The sequence below is a fragment of the Necator americanus genome, chromosome V (genome assembly GCF_031761385.1).
Source record: "Necator americanus strain Aroian chromosome V, whole genome shotgun sequence".
Lineage (NCBI taxonomy): Eukaryota > Metazoa > Nematoda > Chromadorea > Rhabditida > Ancylostomatidae > Necator > Necator americanus.
The window spans coordinates 20,183,917-20,202,250 of NC_087375.1; the positions used below are offsets into that span (position 1 = coordinate 20,183,917).

Sequence of the window (18,334 nt, forward strand, 5' to 3'; positions counted from 1 at the left end):
GCTGTTATTCGTGATCACTCTGTTACCAAGTTCCTCTTTTGGAAACCTTCAAATTGTTTGTTTGTTTTCAATTTTCAGTGGTCTTTTCCCGAATGTTCTATTCTTGATCTACACTGAGGAACTAGCTATTGATTTAACGACAGTTTACTAAATGGTAACATTTAAGATAATATTCCTTGTTTCATGCGATGTTTTCATTGCTGGAAGTGTCCTGAAATGAGTTGTAATGTAGACTCCTTTCTCAACTAATGAGACTGGACTGAAACTGAGCGAAAGTTTTCTTTCTGATTTGAATTTGCCTGTTTTTTTAAAACAACAGTGGACTGGAAAATGCTATGTTTATGCTATACATACTTTATACTATGTTTCCAGTTCTCGTTTGAAGTATATCCCTCCTTTTTTGTTTGCAAATTTTTCTATTGAACAAAGCCTCTTCAGATTCACTGACGCTATTCATTACAATTGAAATTCCCAGGCATATGCTGTACTCCAAGACGTGTTTGTCTCATTACATCTATTCATCTTACTTGTCTCAACCTTAACAGCACAGTCCTCATATTCGAATTTCCATAAATCTTCGCGTGGTGTCATTCAGTTGTATTTTACTCGATCTGCACATGAGCTTGTTGACATATTCACTCCCTGCTGATTACTGGAAGAGTTCATCTTCTCGGAAGTCTGAAAGCGCGGAAGCAGATGTGTTGAATTTGGAGAAATGTGTGTCCAATATTGAATGTTTATTTCACTTTCAGACCTAATAGAAGCGATGAAGACGTAGCAGTGCCGTGGGCATCCCTCAGGATCCTCATAATGCCTCAAACCATATTGTAATTGAATAACATCAACCACTTCAAAACCAAAATCCGAAGACCATATCGATTTTTTTGCAACGTTTAATCGGAAACATGTGGCAGCGCAAGGTCGTGCACATTCTGATGAACAATATCGATGAGATTCTTCGCGGATGTGCAACGGTGCTGTTCAGCAAACGTTTGGTGTTTTGTAGCATTTCTTTGTCTTCCACCTCAGAAAAGATAGATGATGTTGATGTCACTACAGGTTCTTTTTCAGTTTAGGTAACAGATTCTCTAGATATCATTCCCTTCATGCTGTTTACAATGTTCCTCTATTTGTATTGTGTCGCATCGTTCGGACATATGAATCACTCGTTGCGGAATTATCGTTAGCTTCTTGAATGACGGATTAAATCTCCAGTTTCCAGAATCCATAAATGGAAGATGTTACAGCGAGTTCAGCTTCTGAAGGAGGCCTTTCGGTGCTGCTTTCTGCTTGTGCTCCTCCACTTAGTCTCGACGAAGACTTCGGTCTTGGATGGGACTGTATAGATACGAAGAAGGATGTGAAAGATGGTATGTGATCAGTAAGCACTGCTCTACATCATCTCAGCTTTTGTAGGCTTCCTCCAAATTCCTTTAAAGTTTATTTCTTTTTTTCTGAGTTAAAATTTCCATATAAGGTTTCTCTGTCTCCCACCTATTTTTTCTTTTGTTCCTGTCTTCCCTTCCTCGGATTGAAATTGTGGAATAGGATTAACAGCCACTCTTCATAGTGAATACATTGCTAAAATCACAATTCGCCAATCTCCTTCCAGTAGATTGTATCAATTCTTTTGGAAAATTAACGCGAAACGCTGCACCCTGACGATTTTTTTTTCTCGAACTTTCGAGAATTGGAACAATTTGCCATTAACATGATGGAAGAGCCGAAAAAAATGAGTGTTGGAGGAGTAAATAATTAATGTCTTCGTTTTGATTTCGTTTGATGGTTTCGTCAAAAACAAAGGAGTTCAAATGAACTTTTATCCATCCGTTTTCCTTCTTCTTATACTCCCGGATATTTTTCTTTGGGATCGTTAGGAGAAAGTTTGGAGCTTCACCAGATCAGCTAATAACTAATCGTTCTTGGCAAAAACGTTGTTTCATTAACAAACTACGGAACTCATTTTCGAATGAATGAAATTCGTGATGCAGCTAAGGCTAGCAATTAAGAATGATTTACGCTTCCAGAGCAAAAATTTTATATTCCTATCGTATTTGTTGTGTCATATTTCCCTATGCGTCCACTTCTATCAATTTTAAATGATATCCACATTGTTCTTTTGAACCTCAGATATTCCACCGCGCAGATCGATCGATCTGCGAGGAACGTAAAGAATTAGAGTAGGTTTCACGATATGGTTACCTGATCGAAAACAAAACATTTTTTTGCTTCTGCACCTGCCTCAAGAAGGTAAGGGATTTATGCTGCATTTAAATTGGTCGCAGAAACTTTCTAAAATCCTCTGAACGTAGAGGTTTACACAACTTCCGTCACACCAGGTGAGCATATCCCTCCGTCAGTACCGGTTGGAAACCAGTATGGTTGGCGTCTAGAATGTTTCCTACTAGTACCAATTATATGGGGCCACTACTGGCCGTGGATGGCTTTGGCTACCAGCCTGCAACCCTCACTTCCCTATCTACCCAGCTTCTGTCTGGCTTAGTTGTTTGCACTAACTTTTGAAAGATATCTTGTCTACCAACTTGAAGCAAGCGTATTACGAAAGAGAGGTATCACGGAAACCCCAGCGAAACCGTAGAGTTCGGGTTGCAGATTTGGGAATGCAACATGGTCTCGCTCAATTCTCTTGATCGTCGTAAAAAACGACGTGAAAGACGGCGTTCCTACCAGGTAAGTTGTAATGCACTTACTCAGACACACGCCGCGTCCACTGGCAAGCAGTCGAATATCAGTGATCTACCCTCACCAACCCATTCGAGTAATAGCAATGAATAGGCTCCGAAGTGGACCGCAACGTGTACATAGAAGCGCGTCCTACAGTGCCTCGAAGGAACAAACGCCGTTCCGTGGGTTTCTCCTCCCTCTCGTAAGCAGCAACTTCTGTGCACCTGTGAGCTGCGCAATTGTTCACTGGGTATTCGAGATCGCATCCACTTCTTGTGATCGGCTCATCGACGACTGAATGTAAAATCATTTGTCACTAGTAGAACCACGGCTCTCATACGCATAGGTAAGATGCGTAGGGAAATGTGCGAGCATACGCCGAAGAGAGATATAGGGTATTGCAGCCTGCACGAGCCTTTAGATTGCTACGACAAAAAAGGTGCAGTACTCTGCAACTACTGTGTTTTTCCTGAGTCCCCTCTCTAATCCAAATAGATTCCCATACAAACAGAATGTTCGGCCACTTACAGTCAAACGATCTTCCTAGCATGTACAATTTATCAGCCCTTACTAAGGATGACTATTTAACACCACTTTGTTTTTTTTTTTTTTTTTTGAAGATGTTCACTTTCAGGTATCAGTTACACTTTTTTATTTCAAAGCGAAAAATTATGGGAAAAATGTCGTGTACTTGCGTGCATACTCTTCTACCTCGAAGAGCACTTCTTTTTTCAGAAATACTCGATGATTTTGACTCATTCGCCAACTCGCCATTGTCTCACCTCGGTCTCGAGTCCGAGTCTTCTTCGCCTTCATCGTTTTCCTCACTGGATTTAGACTCCGATCCCTGTGGTATGTGGCGTGAACTCGATGGGTTAATGAAACGACAAGTTTTATTTTCAATTATTGCAGACAATTCCCTCTCTGGATTCTCCTATAATGAGGTCCCCTCCCCTCTGCTTGGCATGCCAGATCCGACGATGCCTGCTGTAACAATGAACGACTCGTTAGCGTCGGCGGCAGTTCCCGCCCGAAGACCAGTAATGGGTTTGTCTCGTACATGTAAGAACACTTTCGAAAAAATAATACTTTAAAAATTTTCCTTCTAGTTCGGAAACGAATGCATGAGTGTTCGATGGTTTGCTGGCTTTTTCGCACGTTGTTAACCTCAGAATATCGCGCGTTGCCTTTGAATGCGATATTCGAAATTTTCGAAGATACTGTAAGTAAACGTATATGACACTTGTTTGTAATGCTTTTATTTACATCATAGGACATTTCATTGTAATCAAGTTGGATCTTACAGAACCCGTCTTCTGCTCATGGTCGTCACTGGCGCCAGTCAATACGACATTGTTTGATGTCTTCTGCTGGATTCGTCAGAGTCCTAACTCCAAATGTGAACACTATCAATTATAGATTTTTCGACCACGGTTGTAAAAAAATATTCGGAACATTAAAGACAGCGTATCACGAAACTGACGCAGCACGGAAACTCCAGGGAATCCGTAGAATTCGGGTTGCAGATTTCGGAACCCGGCATGGCGTCCCTCAAATTCCCCTGATCATCGTTAAAAAAGTTCGAAAGACAGCGTTCCTCATTAGCAGGTAAGTTATAACGCACTTGCTCAGGCACACACCGAGCCCACGAGCGAGCGGTGGATGGTCAATGATCTACCCTCAGCAACCTATTCGAGTTATAGCAATTGATAGGCTCCTTAGTGGACCAGAACGTGTACATTGAAGCGCCTTTTACAGTAACTCGTAGGAACAAAAGGCTGCTCCCACGCTGTTTTCGTCATTTTCGTGAAACGTTGCCTTTAATTCAGAGGGGTGCAAAATTCGGAAAATGAGAGGCCGTCAATGAATGAAGAATGAAGTCAGTTGGTGGTCGAAATCACGAAAATTCTTAAAAACTTACTTTGCTTCACTATAGATATTATCCGCAGTAATTATTGTCGAAGACTAGGGGGGTCGTACCATCACTCCGAGAGATTTCCTTATCTTAGCCCCTAAAACGAAATGTTGCTCTTTCGAAAATGTTTCATGAGAAAACTTGAAGTGTACCAATGTTGCTCATCACTTGCTGAGTATGGGTTGATGCCAGAGTAACCCGCCTCTATTTTATCAATGTAACCACTGTAACTACTACTGTTCTTGGTTTTGGATCAGCACTTAACACGTCACTTCCTTGCTGGATCCTAAACATCCGTGAACAGAACACATTTACCTAAGTGTCCTTCACTCACTTCATGTCAGGCTTTGACCCTCCTTTCGGTTTTAGACTAAAGTAGAAAATGGAACAGATAGGGTCAGTGAGCAAACGGATGGTCTCAATAGCCGAACAAACATTGCTTTTTTGAGCTCTGAAATTGATTCAATTGAAAAAAAACAATATTGTACTTTGTCATTTTTGTGGCGTTTACCAATAAATTCTACCTTTTTCAGCCCCGCAAAGATTTCCTTGTCATGAATGAGGCAGGCTCGTGGTGGACGGTGCATCCGGACTGCGAGGTCGCATGTGCTGAGGAAGTGTTTCGTCCAGGTCTTGCTCACCGATGTCCACCAAACGGTGGAGGCGTTGTCAGGTGAGGAATTTGGAAAACGAGGATGCCCTTAGAAGACTACTAGGGATTATCAATGTGGGACGCGGAATGTGGACTCAGTAAAACTGCCGCGTCATCCACCACGTGGAAATATAATGGTAACGCGGCAATTCAGCGTTGGAGCTCTACTGTTTACAGTGTGTTGACAGTGGAGAAGGAAGTAAGCACAAAAAGTATGCAAGTCTCTGGCGTGTCAAACCGGTTGGGATGCGCCGACGCGTTTTTCTGCAGTTCGTAGTCGTTGGGGTTTCTGGAACCCGTGTTACCCTATACAATAACTCACGGGAGCCAAGTCATCAAGTCAGTGTTTTTATCCTCACAGAGAAGTCTAGTACCGATTCACTGACCCCGGAGGGATGAAAGGCTTGATGGGCAGTGACGCGATTTCGTATCGTCGACCGAGTGGTTACAGCGGAAATAAAATAAACATACTGGCGCAAAAAAGTCCAATTGCCAATAAAGGTTTTCGCACCTTACTTAACACACAGACTCTTGTGCTTAATACGATAAGAGCTATTATCATAGTGTGGTTGGGGTTCCATGGATCCAAGTTTTGGCCACAAGAGAGAATTCTCGCCAAATTCTTGGTCTTCTCACTTTTTTAAATAAGAACATTCGCAGGAAACTGCAACTGCAGGAACACTTTATGGAACCAGAATAATTAGGTATTTTCAGGATGAAAATGTATCAAATAGACGACACTAGCGAAATAATCTATCGAGACAATGCTCGTGGAAAATGGACTAACGAAAGGATATATGCACGACGTAGATTACCTTACGAAAGGTCAGAGGTTTTACATACATGTATTCCGTTCACCCCAAATTTTCTTTTGGGTCGTTATACTATGTAACTGCTAAAGCTTTGCTATTTGTTAATTCCACCTGTCGCGCCTGTAGTCCGCTCAAGAAAGAACGGCGGGGGTCGATAGGCGTACTCCGGTATGACCGTGCGGTTCCAGATGGACTTGCGTTGGTTAGACAAACACTTCAAAAGCATACGCTACTCTGTGAACGCATACAGAAAGATCCTAGGCAGTACTCGGCTCGTTCAAATGCTTCAGGACTGCCCAACTCCCTCCTTTCCAGTTCTAGTTCGTGTCTGGAAGATGAGATAGATAGATTTCATAGTAATGTAGTAACGCATATAAACGGGCCGAGACGACATGAAGCACAATCCAGTTGCAAGCGACTGCGCTGGAAACCGCGCAACGAGAAGGCGATTGGAATCGCGAGCTGTAGCGATGGTGCTAGTGAGAGACCCCCTAGATCCTAACCGCTACATTCCACCGCGCAACTTCGAGCGCAGCCGATTACGCAACTGCACTGTGATTGGTGTCGTTTTGCCTTACTATGCATACAAAACAGTATAAGACTTTATTAAAAGCGGTTGAACGGTTGAATACAGCTAACACATGTCAGTCAATTGTACATAGCAAAATAGTCGTGGAGGTCCTAGAGCTGTCCACTTAGATACAAATTATGGATTTCTGATACTGCCTTCTAGGGTTGTTGGAAGGGCTGCAACCCCAATTGGATGAGTGGTGTCTTTCCTTTCCCCTCCTTGTTCATTCTCCTGTGTCGGCTACTGGCTTCAATGATTCAGTGAAATGAAGAAAATGTAGGGACAATCCCCATCCTGCTGTACATGTTTTCTTGTGTATGGTTCGAGTTTACGGTATGGTTCCGGGATTGCATTAGGTGCGACATGACTCCGCAACGGCTGCGGTCGTTCGCAATAAATGACAAAATCAAAAGATATGTAAGGATGTTAAGATGAGATACGGTGATGTATGCAGACCGGGCAAAAGGCAGTTGGGAGGGAGCCGCTCAACACTGCACACTATCTCCTTTTTGGAGAGAAAAAATTCTCTTCTATGACACAAAAACCGTTCTTAACCCTTCAAATGGCCTTCATAATTGAGAAGCCTATAGTTCATCGATGGACAGTTCATTACCAGCATTGAGTAGTTTTGGGCCCTGAACCTTAAGCATTGATCTTAGAAGGTCTATGATGTTAGCCAGAGCTACTAAGAAAAAAAGGAAGATGTAGCTGGAACTGTAATGCTTTGACTTCACCAAGCTCTCCAAACAGGCTTACTGGACGTGGATAGCTAGGTCTTATCATTAAGTACTTCCAACGAGAAAAAGAACCGAATGTTCGCAATTCGCATTTGACAGTTAAGAACGGTCCTTGTGCCCTAGGAGCGATTTTCGCCCTAAGTGTACGTCGGGTGCAGTTCGATTAGAGCAGTGTTGAGTTCTTGTTTCTCGTTCATTTTCTCTATCCGCTTAAGTTCCTTTAATAAAGATACTAATGCGAACTTACAAATGACTGAGACGATGTTTGAAGTTTTATACGTATTGCTAAGAGAATATCCTAAATTCTGTTGGACGTTAGCATCCTCTTCATCACCTAATTGACGTACTTTTAAGACCGAGGAAGAACTCATTTCCACTGAAGCCGTCGACAATATCGTTGTTTCCTCCAAAACCTCATCACTTAGCTTCAAAATCGTTGGCGCATCTGCGCCCCTCGCATGTGAACCCGCAGCGGGGCGACCATTTTGTAATTGACCACGAAGAAGAGGTGACATTCTCTCATTTCAAATTAGTGTTGCAGTTTTTACGACCTTTTCGTTTCAGGTTTCTTAATGTCATCAGCAGTGACACCTCTTTGTTACAAGGTCCAACCACTTGTAAGTATGCTCTCCTAGGTTTTAGGTACTGATTTTAAAGAAACATATTTGTTTGAACTAATGAAAATTGCTCTTTCACTAATGTTTAAAGGTAGCACTTACTGAAATAATGCCACGAGAAATTTATGTAGATTCCCACACCACGTACAGAATCTCTTAGAAATTATGACAAGCTCAGACAGTGAGTTCCAAATTGGGACCACTATTTTGATTCTGCACATGAGTTTACAGTTGTATCACTTAGTACTTGTACACGGTAGCTTATGTAGTCAAGTGAACATATTGTGAAGTGACCGAGAGGTGAACTCATTATATTGCTTTGAAATTTTTCAAGCGAAATGCAATCTAATTGTAGAAATTTTGTGCTAACTCTTGTTCATATAGGACATAAAATGCACATCGTAATCCATAAAATCGAAATTAGTGGTTTTATCTTTGAGTGCTTTCTTTAAATGTTCACTAGTATGCGTTGTAAAGTAATTATCTGAAGATGTGTTAGTGGTCACCAGACATATGTGTCCCACCTCTGTTGACTTAGGATAGAAATGATTATACTTGCTCATTGTTGAACATCCTCATCGCCTATAATTATTCTGGAGACTCTGGCGGCGGCATACGTATTTTTTCCCAAGGTCAAGTAAGAGGAGGCAATTTAGGATGGTCTCACAACTTAAGAGACGCATTTGAACTAAAAACCGTGCCCAAGTGTCAGGTTCTTCTATGATTTGTACTCTACTGAATGCCAGTAGAGTAAAAGTCACAGAAGACTCTTTTTCTGTCAGCGGTAGAAACGTAGAAAAAGTCGTGTGCAAAATAGCGATTTTGTCGCAAACGCGGTCTTCTTGAAAATTCTCACCGCGATTGTGCCACTCTCGGACATAAATTAGATGTGTTTCTCAACGTCAGCTATAGATAGGAACAAATATGTTGCTTTGCTGTTCTCCCTCTTCTAATCGAAATCCTTACAAATTGCTACCGCTCATACATTGTCATTCTTGAATAATTTATCCGTGCACCTTCGTCAATTTATCCGTAAAAATGACAGGCATGGTGGCTTTAAATTCGTCCTTTTTTATCTTTTACCACTGATGTGGCGTACTGGACGTGTGAGCTTTCATATTTTGATTTCGTAGTACGGGAGTGTGTGTACACGTGTGGTATATTCATTTTCGATATTTTCATTGAACCGTTGTACTGTTCACTCTGATGCAGGTTACACCCTTTCATTGCTCTAGAATGCTCAACAGTTGCAAGTGATTAGCATTTTATTAGGCTATAAAATTCTAAACTTAGTGTTGCATTTCTTTTATTGCAAGAGTCGTTTGATACGTTTCTCACATTTGAGAAATGATTCTAAGAAGGACCAACTCTCAAACCTTCATAAGCAGAATTTCAGTGTTATTGATGAAACATTCTACAAAATTGAATCCAAATAATGCATTCATATTTTCTAGTTTGATCACTTTGGGCCCAGTCGAAAAAAAATGTCCAATTAGGACCGGTGGTATTTGTTGGGGTTGTAAGGATCAATGGAGTATTTAGAACGGAAAGTAATTCATTCGAGCGTCTAGGTTTTGACGAGAGTTGCTTAGAAACAAAAAGAGTTTTCCCTGAAATAAAATTTCTATTTGTTTCCTGAAACGACAAACATATCAAACGTCTTTCGCATATATCTTCAACAGAATGTGCTTTTTGGCCTAATTGTCACTGAATGTTGTGGATATGCTATATTTTTCCTGCTTCGAGAATAGCTTGGTCTAGATTAGAATATCTGGTTGTGTTTTCTTCGTTATTCTGGATAAATATTTATTATATGCTTTATTGCTTTCACAATTTCGAAAGCACAATTTTTATCATCATTTTATGATATCTGACAATTAGATATTTGTCTCGTTTTTCTTGAAAATTCTCTAGTTCGAAAACTCCGACACTGTTCGCTGTATCTGACGACAGGTAATCTAATTGCACATATTCTGTAACATCTTTGAGATTCTTTTCTTAGCAATATGACGACAACGCGCATTGTGACATTGAGTTCGATAGTTGCGCTTTTCCGAAACTTCTGTTATGTGTACTGTTTGTTGTCATTGTATTACAAGATAATAAATGTGGTTCATTGTGTGCTCTTGATATCATGTGATAACTACATATCTTAGAGAATCCATCCAAAAAAGTGTGTCACAGGTGTGTCACTTGGACCTCAAATTGTTACAGCTTATTACCTTGCCACTCTAATAAACTCTATACTGCAATATAAAAAAATTATCTGTTTACGTGCACAAACGGTGAAATTTTGACTAATGATGCGTTAGAAAGCGAAAATTAGAAAAGGGATTGTGGAAATTTTGCAAATCCTAAACTCAAAAGCGAAGCAGCGAAATTTTGTGGTAGCGCTCAGTTCATTCCAGCATTCAGACTCAATAAGGTTATGTTAAGCTCAGTTCGAGAGTTCTCCTACAATGCCAGTGCTTGACTTGCTTTGACGTTTGTTCGATCTTCACCTGGAGCTCGCATAGAATCTGTCCATCTGTCCTATTCCTTAATCTGCGAAGCGCTACGTCTCGATTGAACGGTCTGTCAACGTTGAGTATCCTCAGACCTTCCTTTACCACCTTCGTCCAGAACTTTCAAGATGATCGGACGGTCTCCTTATAACATGAGCAAAAAAGTAAAGACGGTTTTCTGTGAGTACTCCAGAAGGCCGAGCAAGATATTAATTATCTCCACATGCCATCCGTCAGTGCCCCATATCCACTTCAGCGCAAAGTCCTTCATTATGGCACAGGACCCGCCTAGTTAGCTTAACAGTCATCTAAGCAGCTTTCTTCCCAAGTCCAATAGGCTGTTTGTCCAACTTGCTTGATATTCTCGAGGAGATTCACATCTGTCTGGATTTGTCATGGCTCAGGAATAGTCCATAGGCTGCATATAACTTCGACGCAAGTTTCACAACATATTGCAACTTCGCACCGCTTGAAGCGAATATTGGTGCGGCGTACTCTAGACCGGTCAAGGAAGATACTGATGGCCTTGAAGCGACATCAAGGGGACAATCTGCTTTTGGCATGATGGCATCGGCAGCAGAGCTGAGAAGAAAGTTCCAAGCCACAGCCGTCGTCCGACTCCAGTTTTCACTTCAAACATAAAGGACATCCGACTGCTGTTCGAATCGCAGCAGTTGTCCTTCTACTCATGTCTTTAATTAGCGTACAGACTTTCCTAAAATTTGTGAACACTTTTGGCAGAAGGTGTCTTAAGAAGATGCTCGATGTGAAGAGTCAAATGCGGCTTCAAATTCTATAAAACTAATTGCAATGGTTTCAAATACCCTCGACACACTTCGATCACTCTCCTGACACCTGACAAATCGTGGATAGACTAGGGCGAAAGCCGGCTCGCTCAACGCGGATGGTTTCTTCACAATGTTTAACAATGCAATCTACACATTACACGCAACTGTAATATTTCTCTGTAATTAAAGGATTCTGCGACTGATAGTTTCTTGTGGACAGAAGCTATGATAGCGTACATCCACGAGTCAGGTATCCCTTCGCCAATTTATATCAATGGACGATCTTGGTTATCTCACGAGTCCTAGGAAGAGAAAGAAACTTGAGCATTTCTACGCTTATTCCATCGTCTCCGCCAGATCTCTCATTCTTCATTTTCTAGATGCAGACCAGAACCTCTCACTCTGTCGGTGATTCTATGCTGATCGCGGTATACGTCGGTCTTTGGGCATGCACGATTTCAGCGACGGTGCTTGCCGGGTCAGCAAGGTGAATTGAAATGTTTTCTACTGATGGGTAGAGTTGGCTCCGCGACGGCAACTCCTTTGGTAGTGCTTTAAACATGAGATCACCTTTTTATCTTGCCACTTTACTGCAATAGGAGAGTATAGGCTTTTCTTGGGTTTGTGTCCTCCCACGCCTTTTCGAACTCCTTCGCTCCTCACAACCCTTCATTTTCATAATTACTTTTCAGCTAACGATGCAATCTCCTACTCAGACCTTTCACCTGACTGTAGTAATGCTGGCAACACATACAGAATTGTAAGTGAATGTTATCTTCGTAGACGCAAAGACAAACTTCTCCCTCGCGGTTAAAACCGGGCGCACCGTCTTTGCAGCGTGCTCAGTACATTCAGTGAAAGAGGTACGTTCATTCAGCGTCGTCTTGATAACCCAATATTGATCAAACCGTTATGGGACTTTTTTCACTATTCATGATATGAAATTCCACAGCGCCTCTGGATTCTTGGGGTGACTTAGAAGTATGGCATCGATGATTCCTACTGAACAAGAAAGCAATGATGAGGTCCATCTGCTGGCAAGGGATCCCCAGACGACTTCCGTTGTCCGTTGTCTCATCATTGTTCGTGAGATAAATTATCGCTTGCTGGTTTGGTGTCTACGATATCAGCATGTTGATTTCATCATAAAACGCCTTCTTCTCATAGTCCGCAGCAGTCCCCGTAGGTGCATGAGCACTCAAAATCCGCAGCTTGATTTCATTGCAATCGTACAAAGGCGCATATTGATGACACTGATCTAAACTCCTTAAAGACATCACCCCACGTATCTGAGGTGGTACGGATTTCAGGTGGAGAATTCGCTTACGGGAGCATAGATTACGTAGACAAGGGTGGTCCCGTCCATTTCTTCTTAATTGCCGTAAAAAACGGCCCAGACGGTACGGCTTCGGGCGTTCTGGCGCGCTATTTTCTACAAGAAGTTCGATTGGAGCGCGCCAGCCTTGTGCACGCGCTACATCATCCGGATCGTTTTTACGGCAGTTAGGAAGAAATGGACAGAATCACTCCCTCTCCATAATCTACTATCCTGTACACGAACTCTCCACCTGAAATCCGTACCACCACAGACTCGTGGTATGCTGCCTTCAAGCTTGTTGTAGTCACCGCTCACAGTTACCACGCAGGCTCCTACTTTCTCCTCATCAGCATCACCGCAGTATATGGCATAGTTTTGAATGTTGGAGAAAGGTCGCCTCCTGATGTGTGTTTTTTGCAATGCATATCGTAGCAGTCTGGGCAGAGCGGTCTGTTAGAGTTCGCTTGACAGAGACCCCGAGTTCAAGGTTGCAAGACAGATATTTCTTGTTTCCATTTTTTCATCAGGGATTTGACCTGTCAAGGGCTCTGGTAGTGTACTGCACAACAACACCTTTTTGCAATATTTTGGAGATTTTTGCGGGTTATATACCCTCGTACGCTAACAAAGGAAAGACTCATATCTCTGAGTGTGTTCAATGAAAGCAGCACCACTACGAGCAGGTAATAATGAGACTTGTGTGGGCGACCTTACGATGCTAGTAACAGTGCCACTAGTTGGCTACCTTTATTTGATAACGTTTGAGTTATGTTGCGCTTTGTAAACCAAAGCTATTCGTTGACAAAGCTGCTACTGTAGACCAATGCGTTTTCCTTGGATGTACATTAAAGCCAGCACACCACGAATCTGACGTGGTAAAGGAATCCGCTAAAAAACCCAGAGATAAGGTTGTAGGTTGCGGTCGTTGTTCCGCGTTCCTGTGTAGTGCAAATACGATATAGGGGATTGCGTATGAGCTTTTGCTTAAGATTACTAGGGAAGCTCCACAACAGCAACATATTCTTACTACGAGACGTTATTTAGTTAGTTAATATTTAAGTTATTATTATTCACACTATAACAGTACGGTCTCCAAAGGGCTGGTGTTATCATGTCATCATCAATTCAGATTCGTGGTATGTTGCCTTTAAGAAACTCTCTTTATAGATCAGAAACGAATGTATGAGTGACCAACGGTTTCACACGTTGTCACCTCGCAGTATCTCCCACTGTCTCTGAATGGAATGATGTAAATTCTTGGTTTTACATCCAATTCGACTACTTGGATTGAAGAGTATTTCTTTGTAAAAAGTTTTCTCCTACAGGAGCCAATTTTCCCCATAGGGTAAAAACTGCGGCTTATACGACGTAATGTCACAGCGTTATTGTGTATTCGTACACCCGAACCTCAACTGTGGGCATTGATAGTGCCACAGTTTTGATCATAGCACCATCCTGAAAGAGATATTGAAAATTGTTAAATAGGTAAGCAGGAACACAGTCGTTTGAAATCAGGTTGGAGTTATAGAGGAATGTTCACAACGCACATCTTGTACTCATTCTTTTGATTTTACATCTTTTTATAGACGCGTGCGGCACCATTCCTGATTCCTGATAGTTGATATGTGTTGTTGAGTTTTGAAACAACGATTTCTGTTTTTGGTTTCACCAAAAGTGATAGTTAAAGCTTTCTACTTTGATGATAATCGCATTCTCGTTCTGTTTTGAACGCTTCGAAGATTAGTTTAAACCGGCAAGCATGGGACTCTTAAAAGGACGGATGCGGAGTGTGGTGTTCTTGTTCTTCTTCATTACGCCCTCGATAAGAATGAGGCCTTTAAAGGCATCATCCCACAAATCTGGGGTGGTGCGGGTTTCAGTTGGGTTATGCCTCTACGGGGTCGTAGGTTAATAGTGAGGGGTGATTCCTTCTACTTCTTCCTAATTGCCGTAAAAACGGCCAGGAAGATCCGGCGCATGCACAAGGCCGGCACCCTCCAATCGAGCTCGGTGTAGAAAGTAGCGCCCCGGCACGCTCGAAGCCGCATCTTCTGGGCTGTTTTTTTACGGCAATTAGGAAGAGATAGACGGAAGCACCCTTCTTTCCATAATCTACGCCCCAAATAGGCGTAACCCACTTCGAACCCGCACCACCCCAGATTCATGGGGTGATGCATTTAAAGCTTTGTCGTTCACCATATCGATTTTTCAACCATGATAAACCCAGCAGCAACATTTCGAGGCCTTCGTTACGATGGAAGAAGTAGGACTGTGGAGATCGAGTCCTTATAAACACCGTCTTTTCTCTGCAAACTCGGTTATATCTCAACCTTATCACGTGTTGCCTTGGAATCAGGTTGGTGCGTCCTATTCAAAGTTTTATGTCGTAAAAAAGACGTTGTTATTGCGGATCCAAGATGAAAAGATAGAGCAAATGCTCACCAACATCTTCAACTATCATGTTTTCTACTTCGACTTTTCACATCAAATTCTTCATAGTGGTGCTCATCGTTTCGGATAAGATTGTATCACCTATTCGAACAGTACTCTTAACTTAGCAGTATGCAGCTGAAACAAGGCTTTCCTTTTTCACTCATACCGTCTATTGGACACCGTAATCCACAACAATTTATTTTGCGTCATTGGCGCTTCTTTTTAAATGCTATGAAGATATGTATAGAAGCTATAATGAGCTGAAGGGGTGTAAGAGCGAGGACAATAACAGAGCCTATGTCGAAGTCGTTGTCGAACGCCATTATGGTGATGTTGGCGCAGAGGAGAATAGCTCTTGCGATATGAAATTCACATATCTAAATACTAGCCAATATAGCTGGAAGTGAACAGTGACTTGCACACACATACCATATATCTCCACGAGTAGGGTATGAAATATCTTGTTTCTGATTTTGTGTCCTCTCTTCTTACGTGGTATCGGCAATACTGGAAAATCAAGCAGTCCACAGCCCTAGACTATTAGAGCGAGTCAAATAAGAATAACCTCTGCACTTAGGCATGTCAAGACGAGTAGAAATATAGCGAGCATGTTGAATATAGCTAAAATTTGTGGCATAACGGGATTATCCGCGGCTGCACCCCATACGAGGGTTGCTGCAGCACACCATATCTGAAATAAAATCCGTTTCAAGTGTGTATTCTGTCCTTCAACTGCTTTATATCTTAGTTAGGCCCCCTAGCCATTATTTTACGATTTACGAGTTTTGTTGCTTTTTTCCAATGCCGCTGAACTCGCTATGTCCTTTAGTTCTTTATTAGTGCGTTATTTGACGTGATTTCGTAGTCGGCAAGTGCCAAATGAACTTTTGAAAACGCGGACGTTCATGGTGCTGACAGGCATCGACCGACAATACCACTTGTCGTCTGCCTAGTGTTTACATGGACGCCTAGTGTTTTATTCAGAAACCCGTTTTAGTTTGCACACTTTGAAGCTCTCTCCCTATTGAGGAATTGTAGAAAACTTTGTTGCGGCAAGAGGAAAAAGAACCGACTGCTAGTGAAAGAGTTGAGGATACTTACGGCTTCAACTGTTAGCAGGATTACAATAAACTTTGGTCTATCGTTGAGATATTCTCCTTTTACAGATGCCACTTGCCTTGCTTCTCCCAACATTTTCGTCTCTTTTGGTTCCTCTACTTCAACTGGATGTGAGATTATGTTTATTGTTTCTTACTGGCCACAAAAACAAAACGTAAATTACCTTTTTCCTTACAACCTTTTTCGGCAGCTTCCGCCGATTTACCAGCGAGACCTTTGGCCTCTTTGGCGAATCGGGTCCGTTCCCATTGTGTTTTATCAAAAATCCCGTTAGCGCTTGCCAAGCTCTGCCAAGGTTGCATATGGTAACACCTACCGCACACTTCAGAAACAAGTAAGTACAGCTCTTTAAACTAACCTTTACTGAGAGATTCCCTTTTGTAAGTTTATTTACAGAATCTTTTTCAATTACTTCGGCACTTCTTGGTGGGCTCAAACCTAAACTGAAAAATCAGTCCTTAAATTAAGGCGTTCTGGATGTAACTTAGAACGCGCCTGCAGATTTGGAGTTGTTTTTTGGCGCTTTACTCTGCTCTCCCTTAAAAAACAATGTATGATTCTTTGGATTAATAAGATTTGCTTATACATGACTAAGGAAACGTTGCTCGATACTTGAATTTCACGAAGCTCCAGATGCTTGCTTTGAACGTAACGAGTTCTTTGTTAATCTCAATCCGGCAGACTCCATCAATGCTCCATCAATTGGAACAGAATAGAAGGAGTGTGCCCCAGGGAAAGACCGTAGTAGACTCACAAAAGACGAGCCAGTGAAGAGATATTGTCCCTAATATACACTCTTGAGTTGGGACAGCAGGAAGTGATGTTGTATCTTTACTCTGTTTACAGGCTGCGCAGGTGAGGACATCTGATCACAATCGTTGGAAAAGATAGAGAAGTTGTACTAGCTGTTCTTCAAGATGGATTTTTCGCTGTTATAAGTAACCAAGACTAAATTGATTTAGTCTGTCACCTTCGTAAGGATGTAATGTTTTGAATGTATGGAATCATTCTTGACGACACCAGTACCAATTCTTCAAGTAACGCATGCACTACTTAGGCAAAGGCGAAATCGATTTCTTGAATTTTGGAGAATTGAATTGATATGAAAATAGGAATGGGAATGTGCCTTAAGAGCTACCCTGTATTTCTCCAAATAATTTTTTTAAGTGGATCGGAAACGTAATATGAGAAGCGAATTCATATTATAGATTACTTTCTATCAAAGTTTTTTTGCAGATTTTCTGCAACAACATTTGGAAAATGAATGACGGATTTCGATACCTTAGCTGGAGCTCTTTTGAGATCGTTTGGCTCCTTTGCTGTTCTCTCATTATCTTGATCGTTTGGTTCCTTTGCTGTTCTCTCATTATCTTCCTTGCTTTTGACATTTTTGATTGAAGAATTGTTTACCTTCTTTGATCCCTTTTCTTTACCTGCTGAAGAGTGAAAGTTTCGAACAGTGAAAAAATTTGTACTGAAGGTCAGTGAACAAAAAATAGTTCCATTGGAAAAGTACCTGGACATCGTCGTTTGTCCATGTCATCAGTAACATCTTCTAGTAAGGGGAGGCATTCGACCATCACCAAGATTTCTTTGGACAAGAAATGATTGCTAATAGTTTATGCTGCTCGCCTTCACATAATCAGGAAGGATAGCTGATCATGTTTTTGACACAGATAAACTTCATTGCGTAACTCAACCGATCATAGATTGATTATCTCATCAAATGTGGCTAGAAAAAAAAAGATTTATACGTGTTGGAATTCGCAATCCGCAGTCAACCGACTACATTTCGGATGGAATAGTGTGCAGAGATGAGAGGAAATTGGTTAGTTGGTTCTCAGCTTCTTATTTTCCTCACTTCGTATCAGAGCTCTCCCACCGGTCTGATGCAGTATTGGTCGACTTGATCGTTTTATATGTTAATTTAAGTGATAGTGGCACGCAAATGAGCTTTCCTGTCATGGCTCGCGTTCCACTATTCCCTGATTTGAAATTACAAAATTTAGCGGTGCTAGTAATTTTAGAGGTAATTTTTTTTTCTAGACTCCTGCGCCTTAAACAAGTTACCACTAATTTGCATGTGTTCTCAAAAGTTGAACAAAAGATTTTCCCTTGAGATAGGTATTTCCTTTTATTGCTTTTATATCTTAAAAGCAGTATAAGTATAGTATAATACGGAC

At 41.6% G+C, this 18,334-nt stretch overlaps 2 protein-coding genes across 3 annotated transcripts; one reads left to right on the forward strand and one right to left on the reverse strand.

Moving 5' to 3' along the window:
• Window positions 1-1,231: 1,231 nt before the first annotated feature.
• RB195_014519 (uncharacterized protein) lies at window positions 1,232-7,945 on the forward strand (the record flags this gene model as incomplete). Its single annotated transcript, XM_064204826.1, has 9 exons — window positions 1,232-1,370; window positions 3,421-3,537; window positions 3,598-3,732; window positions 3,795-3,907; window positions 3,992-4,084; window positions 5,134-5,273; window positions 5,967-6,077; window positions 7,727-7,880; window positions 7,937-7,945. 9 exons carry the CDS (start codon window positions 1,232-1,234, stop codon window positions 7,943-7,945), a joined length of 1,011 nt encoding a protein of 336 aa, XP_064060707.1.
• A 7,293-nt stretch (window positions 7,946-15,238) lies between these two features.
• On the reverse strand, window positions 15,239-17,731 carry RB195_014520 (uncharacterized protein; the record flags this gene model as incomplete). Of its 2 annotated transcripts, XM_064204828.1 has the most annotated exons (10): window positions 15,239-15,409; window positions 15,462-15,539; window positions 15,598-15,723; window positions 16,134-16,255; window positions 16,315-16,438; window positions 16,510-16,589; window positions 16,647-16,689; window positions 17,433-17,501; window positions 17,562-17,587; window positions 17,668-17,731. In XM_064204828.1, 10 exons carry the CDS (start codon window positions 17,729-17,731, stop codon window positions 15,239-15,241), a joined length of 903 nt encoding a protein of 300 aa, XP_064060708.1. The 2 variants fall into 2 exon arrangements, with proteins under 2 accessions (XP_064060708.1, XP_064060709.1); XM_064204827.1 differs by having other exon boundaries at window positions 17,433-17,587.
• Window positions 17,732-18,334: the final 603 nt, after the last annotated feature.